Here is a 20,039-nt window from a genome sequence, read left to right as displayed (position 1 = left end):
TGTAACATTAACAAGATTTACACCTCTTGCACAATACTCTTGTATATTGTTTTTAGTTTGCTTCTGGAATTGGATAAAATCTGATTAGCTAACTGTAATCTAGTGAATATAAGAGAAATTTACCCTGTTTTTCAAAGCTTAACAAAAAAAATAACCTTCCAATCCATCTAAAGCAATTTGAACAAGTCATTCTTTAAATGTCAAAGCATTCATTTATAGTGAAGTGTACTGGAATGCTGTCTTAAAATCAAAAGAAATTTAAAATTGCCTCTTTTTTTGTGCCTGTGGTATTACTGCTGAACAAGTGCACTGAAAAACTCTTTTGGAGCAGGGAACCATGTTTTGCTTGGTCAGCACATAGTGTAAGCTCAGTGCAGTTTCTTAGCAAGCTCCTGGACATCAGCAAATTGCAAATAATAAAAAATCTGTATTAGACCATTGCACCAAATGGCAGCTTAGTCCTTAAACTGTGAGCTAAAAAAATAAAAATACAACTCAAAAGCAGAGTTGCATAATACTGGGCCTGATGCAGTATGCACTTACGGAACAGGACTGGCTCGGTATTAGTAAAAGTCAATTTGTTAGATATTCACTGTGAGCAGAGTTGCACAATATGTGCAATAAATTACTGCGTGCATGCATGATCATACTTTGATCACAGAATAAATGCCTGAGTTCTCTATTGCACATTCTCAAGTGTAAATCATCAGGTTTCCAAACTTCTTTGAAGAATATTTTTTTCTTTGTGATTGGTTTGATGTTGAATCAAGTTCAATAACCTCAGACGCTGACAGCTAAGCCTGAAGGTGAAATACACGAGGTATGAGTCCAATCTTGTTTCTGAATATTTGCACAGCCAACATTTGAAGTCATACCCAGTGCATTGGCATCGAATTTAAAATCCATGTGATTGCAGCAGCCCGAGGAGGGACCCACCCACTCACCCGCCTCAGCCTCTGGCTGCCCCGGGCCAAAGCCCCGGGCACGGCTCGGCCCAGCCCTCCCGCCACTGTGGGACCACCGCGGCTGAGGCACCGCTGTGAGGGATGGGGCGATTTGCCTGGGCCTGGGGAGTGATCCCAAGGAACTTTCAAAAAATACGTGCTCCAGGAATAGTGTGTCCAGCAGGACCGGGGAAATGACTGTCCTGTACTTGGCACACCCGAAGTGCTGCTTCCAGTTGTGGACCCCTCGGCTCAGGAAGGACATTGAGGTGCTGGAGTGTGTCCAGAGAAAGGCAATGAAGCTTGGGAAGGGTCTGAAGCACAAGCTCCAATGAGGAGCAGATGAGGGGACTCAGCCTGGAGAAAAGTTGGCTCAGGGAGGACCTTATTACTCTACAAGTATCTGGAAGAAGGTTGTAGGGGTAGGGGTCGAACTCTTCTCCCAGGCAAACAACGACGGGCCGCGAGTACACAGTCTTAAACTGCGCCAGTGGAACCCTAGGTTGGACGCAGGAGGAATTGCTTTCCGACATTGGAATGGGCTGTCCAGGGAGGTGGTGGAGTCACCGTTCCTGGAGATGTTTAATGACAGGGCTGGACGTGGCCTGTAGTGCCATGGCCTGGTTGGCACGGTGGTGCTTGGTCCTAAGGTGGACTCGATGATCTCAGAGGTCTTTTCCAACCTCAATGGTTCAGTGACCCCGTTCCGGAGGCAGCCGGGACCCACCCCCCTCAGGCTCGCTCGCTGGAGGTGCGAGTTCCCGGATGTGCGGCCCCGCCTCCCGCACGTGCGCGGCGCCAGAGCGCGCGGCTCCCCAGCCCCCGCCAGCGGGCCAACCGCCGGGGCGCGCGCCCGGGAGGGCGGTCCCGGGCGCAGAGCTCGCGAGAGGAACATGGCCGCGGCGGGCCGGGGTGAGCGGGGCAGCGCGGGCGGGGGGCGCGGGGAGCGCGCGGCCGGGCGCCGCCTCACGGGCTCCGCGACTTACGGACGGCCGCTGTGCCGCGGGCTGCGCCGGGCCAGGCTGGGCCGGGTCTGGGTCGGGCCGCTGAGTGGGAGCGGCACGCCGGCAGCCGTCGCCGCCCGGCCCCGGGGTGGGCTGCGCGCCGCCCCGTCTGCAGAGCCTTCTGAAGGGGGTTGAGGCGGGCGGGAGTACCGAGAGCGGCGGCCGCCCCCTCTGTGCTGGGATGGGCAGGGTTCCCGCGAGGCCGCAGCCGGGGAGGACACGGGAGGGGCGGCCCCCGGCTCCGCCGGGCCGCTCTGGGCCCCGAGCAGGTGGAGGTGCCGGTGCCCGCACCGCGCTCTGGGACGCGGCTCGCACCGGCCCGGCCGCTGGCAGATATGGCCCGTGTTATTATTTGTTAGTAAGGAACAGTAGCTCCCGGGGGAGGTGCGGGGCTGTAGGCAGCAGGGCGGCGCTGCGGGCCCAGCCCGAACCGAACCCTGCGGGCGTTGAGATGGGAGCGCCTCGCCCGGGAGCCGCGCAGGGGAGACCTGAGCCCTCCGTGACCCCAATCGTGCAGCTGCAGCAGAGGTCACTGGGCTGTGAGAACATCTGCGACCCTTAGACCAGGGGCTGTTACCGAATTCGGCTCGTTTTCTGCGACGTGTGGATTTAGGTGGCACTTGGTTAACCCATTTTAGCGTGGTCAGGCACTGGAACAGGTTGGCCGAGAAGATAGTGGAGTCACCCTCCATACGGCGTTTAAAAGACTGGATGTGGCGCTGGGAGATGTGGTTTAGAGGTGGCAGTGCACTGTTGGTTTGGTGATTGGACTGGACGATATTAAAAGTCCCTTCCAAGCCTGATGATTCCATGATTCCAGAATCAGCTTTGTTAGCAAGTGTATCCACGGCACGTTTATGCACAGATCCTCATGGCGGGTGCTGGTCACTTGGCCGACATTTGGGCAGTGACATTCTTTGGGGTGCGGGGAGCCAGGTGGAGAGCTGTGCCTTTCTGCCAGCAAAGACATTTTCCTTTGTCCCATTTATGTGGGTTTTGTATTGGTGTGCAGGTGTGCAGTGCAGAAAACTGGTGTTAGTCAGTCTCAGTGCAGTCGAGAGATACTAGGACTTCTGCCTGCCGCAGGCAATTAGGTGAAATAAAGACTACAGGATTTAAAGAGAGTAAGTTGTTTAGCTATGAAGTCAATATCAGGAAAATTATCTTTTTAGGAATGTTTTGAAAACACCTCCATGAAATCTGTTACGTCAATATATCTAAAATACTTAGAGCTTAAACATCACTCACCTTTTAAGGAAAAAAGCTAAGCTTTCACTGTCTTATGAATACAGCATATTTTGAAGTTCTTGCTTATGGGAAGGTGTTTACACTTCTTCCTCATGCTGCATCTTTTCCTTTATGAGAAAAAAATGCCCAGGTTTTGAATTAATTGAGGTTTTAAGCCTCTCAACAAAGGCATAGCTGGCATTTCATAAAATTATTCTCTTAATGTGTGACATTTTATCTTGTTCCTTCATAAAGTTTTCTTTCCTGAGTAACTACTTACAGATGTGACTTTGTGGTATAACTTGCATTTAAAACTCGACAAGATTGCTGTTTGGTAATGACACCAGTTATTAAGCAAATAAAAACATATGGAAGCTGAAGATCCTTAGTACATTATTGGGAATGCAGAACATCTTTCAGGATTTGGCAGTATTTGGAGAAGTGTAGAAAACTGAACTTAATGATGCAAATGAGGTTTTAGAAGCAGTCATACTATAACATGGAAATCACCTTAGTATTTACCTTTTATAAATAATATAAAACTACTAAGATATTATAAAACTACTTTAATAGTGAGGGTCAATACACAGATATTAAGACAAATTTAGTGGTTTATATGCACAAAATACTTAAAAATTGAAACTTTTACTTGTTAGCCTAGCAATGAAATTAGATAATTGATGACACAATGCATTAATGTAATATTGGATAAGGAATATACTTAGTTGAGGTTTGGGGTTTTTCAAACAGTGTTTAGATTATTGATGAAATGATTATTGGAAGGAAGAGGGAATATATTTTATCATAGGCCATTTATTTTTGTGAGTCTTTTTGGCATTTCTGTCTTGTAGCCTCTTCCTTTTGTGTGTTTTGCTTTGGTTTTTAACGTGTTCAGTTTTTAACTTCTGTCACTGATATGTACAGAAACCATAACATCATCTTCAGCCTTTAAAAGAATTAAAAATAATCTGTTAGGATTCATCTCTGGGATTAAAAGTAAAATTGTGTGGCTGAGCAATGTCAGGGACGTTTTAAGTCTGGTTCAGTGCCAAAACTGGAAAACCCCATTAGTGTTACTGTATGAAACAGCACTTGATAAATGCCAGACTTTAAAATAACTGATTTTTAAACTTTTCTAAATACAGTGTGCAGTAGGTTTCTGTTGACTTAATAATATGTGTCTGTATATGTATATATGTACACACATACTCTAAATTACTCTAGTAAATTAAATTTTGGTGTTGGAACAAGTCCATTTGAGTTGGTGACTTAGCAAAATGACAAAATGCAGATGTGAACAGTTTCTTTTTTTTTTTTTTAACGTTTCATTATATTTGAATCTATAGAAAACTAATATATATTTCTGTTGTATAGTTGGCACTTCCAAGTGTGAAGACTTGAAGGAGCTAGGGTGGGTTTGTGTATTGCAATTGAGTTCAAAGGAGCAGATGATGCACATCTCGTACTGCTGTTCTTGCCAGAGGTAATTGGAAAGACAAATATTGACTTAGAATTGAGTAGGAATATGAAAGGTGCTAAAAGATGCACATAGAATATATTGAAATCACTTTAATCTCAAGATTTTAACCTAGTAACACACTTTAACATGTGGAAACTGAGAAAGCTGAACTAGTATTCTTAAGGCTTTAATTTCTCAGGTAGATCAAAATATGTAACTTTTAAAATAAAGAATCCTTGTGACATCTTTGTGATTTTTCTTTTTCTTTTTACTTTCCAATGAACTAGGAATGTGCTGAAACAGATACTCTAGAAGGGTGCTAGAGATATAAGGTAAGTGCTGTGTCTTAAAAAATTGAAACTTTTTAAATAAGTTCTTTTAATAAAGCTGCTGTGCTATTTTTTTTTTTTGTGAGCAGTGTATCCCTTTATGTTGTGATGGTTTTATAATCCTGTTAAAATGGAAAGTTTTCCAAGAGATCTGTTCCTATACAAACAGAAATTTGGATACATGTGGTACTTGTATTACATAGACTTAAGAGCAAGTTACTGTGACTTTATGCTTTGGCCTTTGATATGAGTGGACTTTAATCACCTCTTAAGATTATGACTTAAATACTCATATGCTGATTTAACAGTATTTTTTCTTTTTAAAGGACTGTCATGCTTGCAAGTCTTCACAGATGTTAGATGTTTTCCAAATGTAAATAGTTTTGATATTAAAACTTTGGCCGGTGGAGCATTTTGCTTATTTTTAACCGTTTTTCTGCAGTGACTCAGGCTTTTACCAGCACAGCACCTCCAGAGCAACTCCAGACCCTCTGTGGTTTGGTAAAATCAATCCAATTATAGATGAGGAAAATTCTCTCTCAAAGGGAGCAACCAAGGGTGTTTAATGGCTGGTGATAGTGCTGTTTCAGGGGGTGTTAGGAAGGGAAGTCAAGCAGTTTAGTAAAACAAGGAAGTTGGGTTATATTGACTAACACATTCTCTGTTCTGGAACTCTGCTTCTGGTGTTAAGCTGGTCCCTGAATGGTGAAAATTCTGATCCTGCCCTTCCCTACTCATCTTCTGTGTGGGAAAAAGAGGGTGGGGGAGGTTGCCTTATTTTCAGGATAACCAAGACAGAGCATCAAACTTAAAGCCTCTTGATAGTTTCCACTGAGGCCTCCTAGATGAACTGGAGCATAGGTTCCACCTCTACAGAAAAAGCAGACACTGCACACGACTCTCATGGCTAAGAGCTGCTCCAGAGACTGGAAGAACAAGATGTACAGAGCTGGATATACACAGAAGGGGGTATGTATCTGTAGCATTGATGTATTCCAGCAAACCCCAGAAGTGTGTTAGGCAAAAAATCCCAACTAGAAACACTTAAAGGTAGGGGAGCTTCCCCTAACCTGAAGGCAAGGTGTTTTTGGGGTTGAGTGTAGGCTCTGTGAAGAGCGGGTTTGATTAGACTTGGCAAACCAGTTCACTCTGTGTTCTCTTCCAGTAAATCTGCAACCTTTGGTTCTTATTTTGAATAAATCTGCTGCTTTTTTAGCTATATGTCCAAAAAAAATAGCTTAAGACTACTTGCACTTGACAGCTATGAATGTTTCATGTTTGCTTCTTCAAATGAAATTATTCCGTGCTATGCTGAGGACAGGGAACCAGTATTACTGGCATTGTCTTTAAACCTTTTTAGCACCTGAAGTTCAAGAGCCAAAATTGCCCAGTGTTAGTTACAGAATACAACTTTTTTAAACTTCTGTGGCAAGGATTGATGTCTACCACAAAAATCTTCCATATCCCGAAACTCCAAAGCAAATGCACATTACAGAATTTATTGAAGTGTTCAGATTACTATTATTAAATCCAGATGTTAATGTAACAGTTGTGCACTTGTGCAATAAACTGGATCTCTGTAATTGTTGACTCAGTAGAGAGTATTTTAAGATTTCATATTTGGTACTTGGCTTAAGCCATTAATAAAATGTTTGAAAAGGGGCTTTTACCTGGGCATGGTGCCAAAAGCAATAAAGTGAGAGGAGAGTTCTAGTTACACTCAGTTTTGACTAGTGAAACAAAAATTAGTGAAACAAAAATTAAAGACTAAAAGGAAACCCTCTGGTTTTCTACCCTTATAAGTGAATTTATGACACAGGTACTCCTAGTTCCTGAGAAGGACATGCAGTTGTGTTCTTATTTCCACCTTCTGCTCGAAGCCTGCTGGAACACTACAGAACAGTTGCTGAAAAGTTGTTTACAAATTCTAGAGACATTAAAGTTAGTTTCTTAGTCATTCTTTAAATGTAAAAGGGGTAGTTCATAAAAATTCAACAGAGAAACTCATTAAAATGAGTTCATATTTGTAAGTCCAGTTAATACCAAAAAATGGTTCTTGTATCTCATGTAGAGGCAAATTTCTCAATATTTAGTATAAAAAAAGATAGAAGAGACATAGAATTCCAGATACTGGCATCGGTAGTAGACTTTGCCAAGCTTTGTGCTGGCTGGCTGAGGAACGCGGTCAAGAAAAGGTTATCAAGGAAGGGTGGTAATACAGAGCATTTTTGATGAGTAAAGCTGAGTTGAGGTGATTCAGTGATACATGGAGGATAGAAAAAGTAGAGAATTCAGGAATAGAAATCAGGAAAGTGGGTAGTGATCTGGGGAAAAAATAGCTATTGTCTGACACTAGAAAAAGAACAATGAAAATATACCAAGAGGAAAAACTCCTTGGCTACAGTATTTATATCTGACCACCTTATATTTAATGAATATCTTGTTTTCATCAGATAATCAGTATTTTCCAACACAGTTTCTAATAAAGCTTTGTAATATCTTTTTAAAATATTTTGAGAGCTACTCAAACTACAAGGACTACAGAAAGTAGATGTGTGACAGCTGCTAAGTGCAGAAATTTGTAATCTACTGTAAACAATTTTATGTTGCCATCTATTTCTTATTTATTTTTAAACAAGAAGCTTTGTATGGAATGAAATATTGGAACACAATGGTTTAACAGATAAGACTTCTTTGAAACTGGCCTTAGGCAACATAAACTCTTCTGACCCAAAGTTTCTGCCCGATTAGTCTTTAGCTATTTCAGTAGGGAAAATGGAATTCGAGTTCATTTTAGCTTTGGAGATCGTGAGAAATTGGTTCTTAAAGCACTGAGGGCATGGACCGTGGATTATAGCATTAAACTGTTTAGAACATCAGAGTTTTCAGGCACCATACTAATATCATACTTCTTCTGATTATTTTAGAATATGGGTGTTGATCTGGAGATTAGGCTACATCAGTTATAATATTGGATCTGTATTTACAAAGAAGCAATAAGTGATATTCCTTCATGTGGTCCTACTCTGTTCCTTGTTAGAAGAAATGTGTTTGATTTCAAAAGCAAAATTTGGCTTTTGTTTAGTGAAGAGTGTAATTTTGTCTTTAAGAAATGATTTATTATGCTGTTAGTCATAATACTATGTGTGTGGTATATCTTTATGCTTAATTTCCAGTGTTTCGGAGTCTCAGGGCTGGGAATTTGTAGTTTGTTGTGGGATTTTTCTTCCTGGAAGTCTGCTTTACTGTATGGAATTCAACGTTCTTTCAGTCTGCGTCCTTATTGTTTCTATTAAAAAAAAAAAAACCCACTTTAATTCTTGGGAAGATTCTCTAAGGTGTAAATCTAGTACAAGTGATGTAATCACACTGAGATTGTGACCTTTTATCACTGCTGTAGAAAAAATGAGGCCATATAACACAATGTGGGATTTAGAAGTAAGAAACAGGAAAGAATTTTGTAGATGAACTCTAAGCACTTGGTGTAAATCAGGTAAAGAATGCACAGTGAATAGCTGCTGCTTAAGATGTCCCACAAGCTGATTTTTGTATTTTTTAATTGAACGTTAATCTGTCACCTCATTCTTTTGTCCATTAGCAGATTAAATATTTAAAGTTTCATTTTCAGAAGTTGGGAGCAACAAGTTGTTCTGTTTCCATGGGAGCTAATTCAAGTTACTGTTTGCATTGTTAATACCTCAAAGTAGCTGTGTTGGTCCGAGTCAATATGCAGCAAAAGGTTTGTGACAGAGGCATTTTCTTAGCTGTCCTAAGGTTGTGAGTAGGGACTGCTTAACTGAGGACCTCTGTCACTGAATTTCAGCTCAGACAATCATTCTGATTTTTGCAAGATACCCTAAAGTGAAGTTGCTTGTAATCTCTAATTATGCTTACATTATTTTGAATTAATGTCTAATTAGCAGATTCTTGCTGAATGTAAATAGTATGTCAAATTTTGTCCAATAGAAGTTTTTAAGAGAACACCTAATAATGCAATAATAAGACTTGCTAATCTCTGTAAAGTGTGTGGTTCTAAAAAGATGCAAAGTTTAGATTTTTCAAGAAATCTCATCTACTAGAAATGGTTGTGCAATGTTCAGTCCCAGTTCTGATAGGAGATAGAAAGCAGCAAATTCAACGGGAAGCAGTCCTGCAGTTCCTTCCTCTTTGATTTGAATTCTTGTGCTTTCCTTGCTTTGTTCAATTCAAGGGTTTGGTTTACAGGCAGTAAAATAAACAGAATAGCACCTGCAGCTTAGTCATAAATGGGAACATCTCGCAGTATCCAAGCAAACAAATGAAATCATGGAGTCCTCTAACCTTTCCTGAAATGCCTTAAGAGCTTTACCAACATTCATTTTTAAGATGGACCACTATTTTGGCTATCAAAGGTCTCTGACACATACAGGAATTGGGAAAGATTATGATCCAAGTCAATGATAAAACTTAGTAATTATTGTCTCAGCTATCAAGTGCATTTAAAATACCAGACGAACATTTGGCTTTTGATTCTTTCCTATGTTGGCAACTTCAATTACATAAATAGATTATTCTGGTTGCACCTTATATTTGCTGGCCACAGAAAATCTTGGAGCACATGGGATCTTAGATGGGATCCTTCTACAAAGTTCTGTCATATTCCAGAAGAACTGAACTTGCTTTTGGACAGGTTAATCAGAGTTGATCTTATTTAAATATGTAGGCATTTATGAGGGTGAGAAACTAGAAGCATCATTTGTTTGCACACCACACTAATGCAGTTAGCTGTTTTTTGGTTGGTTGGTTTTGTTTTGATTGGTTTCTTTGTTTCCTTGCCTTGTTAAATTTAGGTGTAAAACTGACTTGTGTTGCTTTGTAAACTCAGCCTAAATGTATTTGTTGCCAATGTTAATATCAGCTTTTAAAATTAGAGTATTAAAGCAAATGTAGAATATTGAGAGTCAACATCATCTTCACAGACTGAAAAATAGGAATGTCATGTTTAGATTTTTCTGACCATTTTCACACAACATATTTCCATATACAGTAACATCTAAATAAGATACTACTTCATGTTTTGATGACATAGTTTAAAGTATTTTTATGAAAACTCTTTATTTTAATAGAACTAGTGAGGATATATGCTATTACAGCTTTGTATCTATTTAATCAAATAATCAGTATTCAATCAAAAATCAAACCAGCTGAATGACTTAGCATTGCCTTAAGAGGAGCATTGTTTATTAAGGATATCCGCAGAAGAGATGAGATTAAATAAAATTATGTCTGCTTATACAGTGATTAAAAGTAAAAAGTTATTGAGGACTGTGCCTGATGTCCTGTACTTACAACAGGTTATGGGACAGCATTTTCTACACTTCAGGTATTGTAGACAGAATTCAGGTTGCTGCTGAGTGCTCAGGCAGCAGCTCTTAGGGAAGATGGACTTAGTTGTAGATTAAATAAATCACCATCCCCTTGTGATTCAGTTTTCAGCACAAATCTTTATGAACTTTGCTGCAAACACTGCAAGTTAACGCAGTGTGGTTCTGCTTATGAAGCTTTGTGTCAGTGGAAGGTAAGTTGAAAGCTGTCCTGGGTTATCAGGATGGGTTAATGGATGTTTGCTTCCATTGCTGGTCTTCAACAGCTCTCTAGAGGTGAACATCTCTCTCGCAGTTCAGACTTAAAGATGGAGGTTGCTGCCTGCGTTACCTTTCTAAGAGGCAGCTAATTTTAGACTTTACTTTTTGTTTGGTCCCTCAGACCAATTTATTGATTTTGGTGCGCACTACAGAGTTTCTTAATGGAAAATGACATATTTGAACAGTTTTATATAGCCAGTAAGCAATTTAAACATCATTTTCATCTGACAGTATGGGTTTTGTTTCAGTGATGAATATTGTGCATATTGAACCTTTGCTTGCTTTACTTAAAATATTTATAAGAAGTTCAGCATTTTGAATAAATTCTATTATTATAATTTTAAAGCCCTTGAAATGTGAATACAGAAGATAGTTTTAGTATTTACAACTACTGAAAACATTTGTATGAGACCTTAAGATATTTAAACACTAAGCTTCACAACATTGCTATGAGGTAGATTCTATCCAGTGAAGGTTTATGTGTAGCCCAGATTTCACTAACTCTTGTTTGAACAGGTTAGTTTGAGAAGGCAGTAATGTGAGAAAAAGAATAGATAAATCATCTCTATGGCCCTACACAGTGACAGGGTAGGCTTCAGTTTCCCCACACTTTAATGGAGCTGTGGGAGGCTGCCTTTATTCCTCAGAGCCCCACACTGCTGGGTAATTCATTTGCACTTAGCAGGGCACAGCTCCAGTTACCAATTACTGTGATTTTTTTTTTTTCTACCTGGAGGCAGCAGTGGAGGGAACATATCATCAAGGATTCTCCTGACTCATCCCCAGCCTGTGTCCAGATACAAGTAATTCTCAATATATTGCCTCATTTACAATGTGCATTTGCCACTGTAGCTTATTCTGCATAGCAAAATATGCAGAAGTGTTAAATGAGTTTCTGGAGGTCTTTTGGAGTCTGTTCAATGGTATTAATTTAGCTAGAACAGACAGTTATGAAAGTTTAATCTCAGTTATTTAATAAAAGTGGACATTTTTCTGCAGTATTGACCAGCCCAGTCCAGGAGGACTCTGTGCTCCTGGAAGAAACATGTTATTGCAGGTACTAGAACAGTGAGAAGCGTGACAGGACCTCAGTTTTGTCAGATACTTCTGCACACTGTTTTTTAAAGAAATGAATAGTAATACTGAGTTTCTCATAATGCATAATCCAAGGTGATTACTCATAGTTAGTCAGCTTCTATTTCTCATCTTTTTCTGCTTTTGTATAATTACCTTCATAAAAATAGCTGTATGATTTAAATAATTGTTGCCCTGTATTTGACCACAAAACTTAATTAATTAAGTTTATTGACACTGTGTTTTAACTGTAAGAATGAAGTTTTTATTTTAATATGGGAACTGAATGCCAGTTTTCATGTCAAAGTTCACGTGCTGCAGTAAGATGGTGTCAGCACAGCAGGGGTGAGGCTGTGCCTGCCCAGTCGGGGCTTGTCCCCCACAGCCCTTGCTGCATTTCTGAGCTCCAGCAGCTGCTGTGGCTGGGCTGAGGAGCGTCACCCTCTTTGGAGCACAGCCTCTCTTTGGTGCTGCTCCAGGAGCTGGTGGAGATAGAGATGCAGCCAAGCCCATGATTTGTTTCTGAATTTCTCTTTGCCCCTTGCTGATAGGCAGCATGCCGAGAGGAGCCGTCCTTTGAAACTTTGCAACTCTTCCTCTCCTTGGGCTGGGTGTTCCATCCCCTGGGCTCGTCTCCGGGAAGTGACTCCCGTAGCTTCCAGTTCCCGGACTGTTCAGTGAGCTGAATGTTCCCGACTACTTTGTTTATGTTCAAGCCTGATGTGTGTTGATCCTTGGAAGAAAAGAGAGACTGAGCATTCCAAGGGTCTGACCATTGGACTAGACTAATTTGTAGCCTAGGAAGGAAGTTTGTTCTAGGCTTGTGTAGGCACCGGTAGGGTCTGCTGCATTCTGAAAGCACAGTCTTTGCACTTCTTCATGAAAGGGGAAGGGGAATTGCCAGGTCAGTCTCAGATTGTGACTTCTCACATTCTCTCAGGTACAAATCAGGAATGCCTACTGCTCAAATAGAAGTATTTAAAACTAAAATAATCCCCAAAGTGCTTATTGGCCTCAGTGTCAGAAATCACTGCTCCCACTGCACAGATCTCCAAGTCTTTCCAGACTCGTGTTCACACCATGGTTCTGTAAATCCTGGAGCTGGTATTGGTAATATCTGATGACTTTCATTCAATTCAATACTGTACTGGGTACAGTGACCCAGGCTCCTTGCAGGTGTGAGTAAGTGAGAAGTATTAATGTCAGCCAGTTGACTTGGCCAATGCTTGAATGCATTGTGATTCTTTAACTGTTATTTTCCAGCAGATTGCTAAAATAAAAGCTGATTTACTACTGAAGTGTCATCCAGAATTCAGAGCTTGTGCCAAATTAAATACCAGTTCTGGTGTCTCAAGCATCAGGGAAGTATGTATTTCCCCCCCATTATAAGATTTTTCCAAGGAAATACATTTTGTCTTTTGAAGATAAAATGTTTAAAAATAAAAGGAGCGTTTGTCTTCAGCAGTTAAGAAGATAGCAACCACCTACAATCTGTGAGAACACTTACATAAGGTTCATACATTGTACAGGAGTTCTGGTTTGCCAGTGCTGGAACACTGTTCCTATGTACTTGTCAGGGAAATGTGAACCAAAGCCTCCTAGCAGTGCTGGTGCTGATTCTATTTTGATAATGTATTCTAAAGGCTAAGTAGGAAAATAATTTTTTTCTAGTTTTCACTTTACTACTCTTAAACATTTTGCTGAATTCTATGTTAAAACAAACCAAACAAATAAAAACACAAAAAAAACCAACCAAAAAACAGCCACCTGTAATAATTTAGAACTAGTGGAGCAATTGAGTAATTTTATTTTTAGTTTCTAGAAATAAATTGGTATTACAATTTCTAACAGCTCATAAGCAGAAATGGTTTTCATACTTAGCATAGTGATAGCTCACAGAACTTTAACTTCAGGTGTCTTAGTTTTGAGGAAAGGAATGGAAACTCCTGGAGTGACAACTGATTTTTGTCTGATCAGCCTGGTATAAAAGGTGTTTTCTTGAATTATGCTAAATAGAATACTGAAACTTTAATAGAATGTTGTTTTTTTTTTAAATTGTATTTTCCCTGTTTTTACTGTTGAGTTTCAAATATGTTATTAATATACTTTGTGTATAGGTCTGCTTCCATTCAGGGGTTACACTGATAATGGTTACCATCTGTAAATGCAGATGGCAAATCTGAAATAATTCTTCAGGATTGAGGAGGCTTCAAACAAATGAGAAAGAGAGGCAAGTTGTTATCTTTAATACAAATTATGAGAGTATCTTGACCTTTGCATTCTAAATCAGAGGTTTTCCAGTTTTGCATACGGTTGATGCACATGGATAAAGTGTTTATTGTACAGGCTTTGATTTTAAACAAGGTGAACGAATGTTTTCTACTACTCATTTTGAATTGTTTGTGTTTCTGGTGTTAAAGGATCATTTGAGAACATACCTGGGTTTTTAGCACCCTGTCTAAAAGATTTAGGAAAAAGGAAGTGCAATATCTGGGACTTGACTGTGAATTGGAAAGTTTAAAATTAGGGTTACAGGTCTACACTGGAGAACTTTGGATTTAGAGGTTTCCTAATGATGACATTCATGCACTGTGTGAAACTACAATGAAAATTGGGACCTGAGAGTTATGATCAGCAGAGGAAGAAATTCTTTGTGAAGAGGGTGGGCAAAACATTCATAGTGGGGTTACCCAGAGGTGGTGAAACCATCTGCTTCGGAGATTTTCAGAAGCTGACATGGCAAGTTCCTGGGAGCTGGTAATCCCATGGGATGGGGGGATGGACTAGATGACCTCCAGAAGGTCCCTTCCAACCTGATCTATTAATGTTCAAACCACACATCAAGCACATTTTGTGTGGGAAGTCAAACTTGTTTTAAGTTGTGCTGCTGTGCTGCAGTCGACATCATCTAATTGCATGCTGTGTTCTCAGTTGGATCTGGACAATAAACCACATTTCTGTACATTCCCGAAACAAAAATTATGAGATGGACATGTTAGCAATTCTGCAATGTGTTGTAGAAATGGTGAAAGTCAAGCTGGTTTAATTCAAAGCATGATGTTTACTTACCTGTCATGGGGAAAAAAAATAGTCAAAGCTAACCTGCAGCATAACAAATGCTAAACTTTTAGTACAAGAAGGTGTTTCTGTTAATTTCATCTGGTTTGAAAGCATGAATACAGCTCACGTGGCTTAATCTCTTTGAAAAGTGACTCCAAGACAACTCATAACTAGTAAATTGTGGATAAAATGCTGTGAATTTTCGCTTAAATTCTGCTCTGAAGAGACCTGCTTGGTTAATAATGTACTTAATTTGTATGGGTGAGTGGGAGTTTGAGGAGAGTGTAATGTCAGGAAATCGAGTGAGAGCTGAGTAAATTATGCTTCTAAAAGCTAAGAACAAAGAAAAAAAATCTTGCATAACAGAAAGTTAATGTGTCTTCATTTAATGTGAAAGCACCACTTGGTAACTAGGGAAAATAATGAAAAATATGCACTCAATCATGATAATTGTTCTGTTTAGGTGTAATCAAGCAGTACTTGCTTATATCTCTTATTTTTCAATTCACGCTTTCAGAACATGGTTCTTTACCCTTTTGTGGTGTAGGCCATTCTTTGGTGGTCGGGATAATTTTTTGCCATCTTGGGTTTTTTTAAATATCTTGAAATATTTTGGTATTGATCATTGAAACATATATTGCATTTTAAAAATTCTGAATGCACACCCCAACACATATGGTGTTTATATTCAGAATATTTGAAATTTGAAGTTTAAGGCTGAATATGGCAAGCAGTTGTGTTTCTTAAGAAATACAATTAAAAGTTAACAAAAAATCTCACAATAATAAGACATTTCTTCATTTTTGTGGATCTTTCTGAATCATCAATATTTCATATCATTCAAGTTTCCAAGAATTCAGGGATAGGACTTCATTGAACTCCATATTGATTTATTGAAACTTGAATGACTTGATAATTCTGTGAGGTATAAAAAGCCTGTACCGGTAATTCATACTTCTGTCTCTCCTTACTGTGGATTAAGTACTACACTAATGATAGAAAGGAAGGAAATAGTAAATTGGGACTTTCATTCAACTATTCAAAAAGTGGCTAATGGGCAGTAAAATTAATTTTAAAATATTCATGGCCAAAAATCTTCCTTGCTGGAGAGACTGAGGATGAACTAGTTCTAATACTGTCCTTTGGTGAAGTCCTATATGAATACTGACGTTGATTTGGGATCTGAAGGAGAGTTGTACAGAGCTTCAAAATATTAAAAGCCATTTGTATGTTAGCACAGTATGTTAATTCAGCATTCTCTAATAGAAGCTATTGGAAAAAAGGGATGTTGCCGATACGCGGGTGGTGGCACAGGGTGAGGCACGGGAGCTTCTGGACGTCCATCGTGAGGGTTAACGCCGGGTGATGTTTGTGTTGGTGTGAGCGGGGAAACCGTCCCGATTCTCCGGTAAATTGCCTCTGCATCCGTTCCCTGGCTACATTTTTGCCAACCCTTAATATTTGTGGTATCAGTAGGTAACGTCCATAATTCAAAAGCTGAATTTCTCGTGCGAAGGAACCGCCCAAAGCCTAAACGTGAAGGCAGAGCGGTGTCCGAAGCGTTTGTCGGTGTTGCGGGAGCAGAGAGTGACCGGAGCCGCGTTGTTTCCGCAGAACGCCGAGGCGTGCCCAGGATGGAGCCGGCGGACGGCGAGGACGAGCCCGGTCCCCCGGCGCGGCTGGCGCCCAGCCCGCACAGCGAGGCCGTGGCACACGAGCTGCGGGGGCTGTCGCTGCAGGCCGGGCCCTGCCTGCCGCCCCTCACCGAGCGCAAGAATGGTGAGTGCGTGCGTGGGGCCGGGGCGCGGAGCCGCGTGCGGCGGGGTGCTGCCAGCTCCGGCCCGGAGCTACAGCGGCCACTCTGGGACCTAGAATGGAGTTGAGCAGATTTTTAAGTAGCTTCGAAACTACAACTGGTGCATACTACAAGTATTGATGAAATGTTTTTGAGAGTTGTATTATCTGACAAAAAGGGATAATTTTCAACAATAGACGGGTTTTTTTCTGCATAAATAATACATAATTAATGTTCTGCATTCTATAAAGTTTAATTCAATATTGGTATACTTCTGGAAAACTTGTTTTTCCTTAATTTCCTGTAAAACCAAAATGGATGAGGTGGGTATCTGTGTCCTATCAAACCTCCAAAGCAGCCAAACTATTGCTCATCTATAAGTTCAGATCCAGTAATTTTGGTTAATTTGGTTAGAAACTATTTTTCATAGAAATTATGAAAGAAGAAAAATTATAAAAGTGAACTTTGAACTTGATGGATTCAAATTAAAAGTAATTTTAATAATATTTTTACTTCTTACCAAAAATTGGATATTTGCAAGAGTATTTTGTCATGTCACTACTTTATGAAGTCTGTAAGCGTAAGAGACTGCAGTTCACAGAAATACAGTGGCACTTAAAAAAATTCTGACAAGTTTAAGGGTATTTTTTTGGTAGGATATTTTATGCAGGAAGCATTATGCTTACTGTGAGCTTTGGTAGTGATCCTTTAAACCTTTTGTTTACTTGAATGAGTCTTTGGCCGTAGTCCAGTAGGAGGCTGAACTGTTCTAATGTTGTTCTGCAGTGTTGTTAAGCTGACTTGCACAAGTTAGTACAGAAACTGTGTTTCCAGCTTTTCCAATGTCACTGCAAGGGTAGGAGGCTTCTGCTCTGGTTTGGTTTTGTTTACCATGGAGGTAATCACAGCGTGCCTGGTGAGCCAGCAGTCACTGGAGCTGTTACTACCTTCTCCTTTTTCACATTTTCCTGCTCTCCCTTGCCCTCTGCCCCAGAGATCCCAGTCACAGAGCAGAGCAGGCATAAGAGTTCAGGTGGGCAGAGCTCGGTGGGTTTGCTGCAAATTCTCATGGTTAGCTTAAGCTCCAGTGGAATTATTGTCCCTTGAGTTTACAAAGGAACATTTATATGCTGTGCCAACTCTGTTGAAGAGGTTTTAACTTCCAGCAGAGGATCAATAACAAAACAGTTGGAGTGCATTAGGAGCTTAAGATTTTCCAGTTACTTATTACGTGCAGGTATTTACTCCCTGAACAAAAACAAATGGACAGTTTTGGGAGGTGGATGTTGAATGACGGTCTCCTGGGCTGTCACAGTTTTAAGGTTCTCTCATTTAATTTGAGCTGTTTTCAAGTTCATGGCTGTGGACAATACTGTATTGCTCATGAAACTAATTTCAGGTTCTCATTAGTCTGCATCTCTCTGGATAATTAGGCAGCACATACAGTGCATTGATCATGTAAGCCTGTGCTCTGTGTGTTGCAATGGTTTATCATGCCTGTCCTCTGGAGGCCAACTCTTGCTCCACTTGCTAAAAAGCAGCAGAAGTTCCTATTTCATTGGTTCTGCTCTTCACACTTGTCACTTCCTGAGTGATGACAGAGATGTGTCTGTGATTCTGGCAGTCTCATGACAGTGTGCAGTCCCTCTCATGAGCAGTGGGGCTGCTCACATACATGGAGTTTGGGAAATAGGCTCTGCGTTTGCATCCTTGCCTGAAGGATGCCAGGTTGGGTCCAGTGTATGTGCTTTTTAGGCAAAATGCTGTGTCCCTAGGAAGGACAGCTTGGGGGAAAAGTGACATGGATGAGGCTCTTTGGAAGCAGGAGGGATAAGACTGATGCCTGGGTGTGGAGTTGGACTGCAGTGGAGGAAGGCTGACAAGAGCAGCGTGGCACAGCCCGAGTACCAGTCAGAACAATGTGCTGCCCACACACTGTACCACAGTTTCACGAGCTTCTGTCTGAGAGCCAGGAGGTGGCAAGGGAGGGAAGGATATGCTGTCTGCTGCTGACAGCAGGAGGGTGGATGGGAATGATGCTGCCTGCAGCTTTCCAACCTGCTGTTTCAGAGCCAAATGATGGGAAGGGATTGCACATGTAGATACCATCAAAAATAGGGAGCAGTGCATGACCAGAGCTTTTTTGCATGCTGAATTAGTATTTTTCCAGAACTGTTGAGCATGCCACTTTGGCTGGAAGAGGGAGCTGTGAAGGGCTGGGTGTGAAGAGCCATGCAATTATTTCAAGGTACATGTAAAATAGAAAGCTGCTAGCTTGTGTTAGCAACCTCTCTTGGCTCTTCGGTGGCTTCCTTGATTATCTCATTGTGCCAGACTCTGCTTGTGACAGTGGCTACTAGTTTTTGAAAAAGAGATATGTAGGTTGCTCTTGTGCAGTTGTCATCCACAGGTGGGAGCCTGGTTATATTCTTGTAAATGGGTGGGTAAGTGGCTGCCACCTGTCCAGGCAATGGCCTTCGGTTCTGCCCTTTGGCCATAAATCCTGTCAGAAGAGGAGGGTGCCAATTCCCTGCCTCTTGTGTGATGTGGAGAAGCAATTCTGATCCAGGCAGTGAGGGCTGTGAGGTGTCTGCTCCTCCAAACTCGCAGCCAGCATAGGAATGGGATTGCTTCTGCTTCCCTTTGGGGTTGTGCATCATGAACTGGAAGAGGGTAGAGAAGGTAGTGCTGTTCCTCCCATGGCTGGCAACAACTGTTCTCCAGCAGAACTGGCTAATTGAGAGAAGAACCAAGAGGCTTGGATGTTCAGTAGGAAAAAAGCCTTGGAACAGTGAACATCTTAAAGTAAGAGCAAGACTGGTAAAATCTCAGTTTGGAGAAAACAGCCTAAAGAAAGAAGTGCCCCTGGCTGTGTAAGAACAGGGACACTCAGGAGCAGAGACCCTGAGGCACAGAAGATCAGGTGAGAATTGCAGCTTTCTATGGGGCTGGGGAGCCTGTGGGGAACTGTGGAGAATTCATGGGGAGATGGAACACACACACACACACAAAACCCAACACAAACCCAAACAAGAACAAATACTCCAAATGGTGTATATTGAGTCCTCCTAAGGGACCAGTCTAGTCAGCTGGGAGACAGAGTTCTTAAAATAACTGAATGAAATCGACATCCCACTTAACCTAATGGTATTACTTAAATAAATTTGATGATCCAAGGGATTTTTTCTGGCATCTAAAAGAGTTGTGGTATATTAGTTTGCCTGTTATCTCTTATCTTCCACTCCCTCAGTATGTAGCACTGGTAATGTGCATTCTTGGCATAGTTTTATGGCTTCTGAACAAATTCTTAATCCTCTATGCAATTAATAGATTTGAACTGCAAATTTGATATTAGGGAATCAGGTGAGATTTGGGATTCTCCTTGCATTTGTGTATGACAGGTTTTTCTCCACTTCTCTAACATCAGTGATTAGGTGTGTTTTTTGCCTCTTGTAATGATATATAGGTAGGTCACTATGCTTAGAATTTAGGTTTTTGAGAGAGTGGGGAGAAAAGGTACAGT

At 40.9% G+C, this 20,039-nt stretch overlaps 1 protein-coding gene across 3 annotated transcripts in view; it reads left to right on the top strand.

Moving 5' to 3' along the window:
• Positions 1 to 1,800: 1,800 nt before the first annotated feature.
• Positions 1,801 to 20,039, top strand: part of MRTFB (myocardin related transcription factor B) — a 65,779-nt gene continuing 47,540 nt past the window's right edge. For 2 of the 3 annotated variants that reach the window (XM_015642454.2, XM_015642451.1), the window contains exons 1-3: positions 1,801 to 1,856; positions 4,922 to 4,966; positions 16,336 to 16,500. In XM_015642454.2, the coding sequence (XP_015497940.1) occupies positions 16,356 to 16,500 (145 nt within the window). In that variant the 5' untranslated portion in view covers positions 1,801 to 1,856; positions 4,922 to 4,966; positions 16,336 to 16,355. Of the gene's footprint in view, positions 1,857 to 4,550; positions 4,659 to 4,921; positions 4,967 to 16,335; positions 16,501 to 20,039 lie in introns of those variants that run through there. The other variant, XM_015642452.3, reaches the window with a different exon arrangement.

Source organism: Parus major, chromosome 14 (assembly GCF_001522545.3).
Source record: "Parus major isolate Abel chromosome 14, Parus_major1.1, whole genome shotgun sequence".
NCBI classification, from domain to species: Eukaryota; Metazoa; Chordata; class Aves; order Passeriformes; family Paridae; genus Parus; species Parus major.
This window is presented reverse-complemented; position numbering and strand designations above follow the sequence as displayed.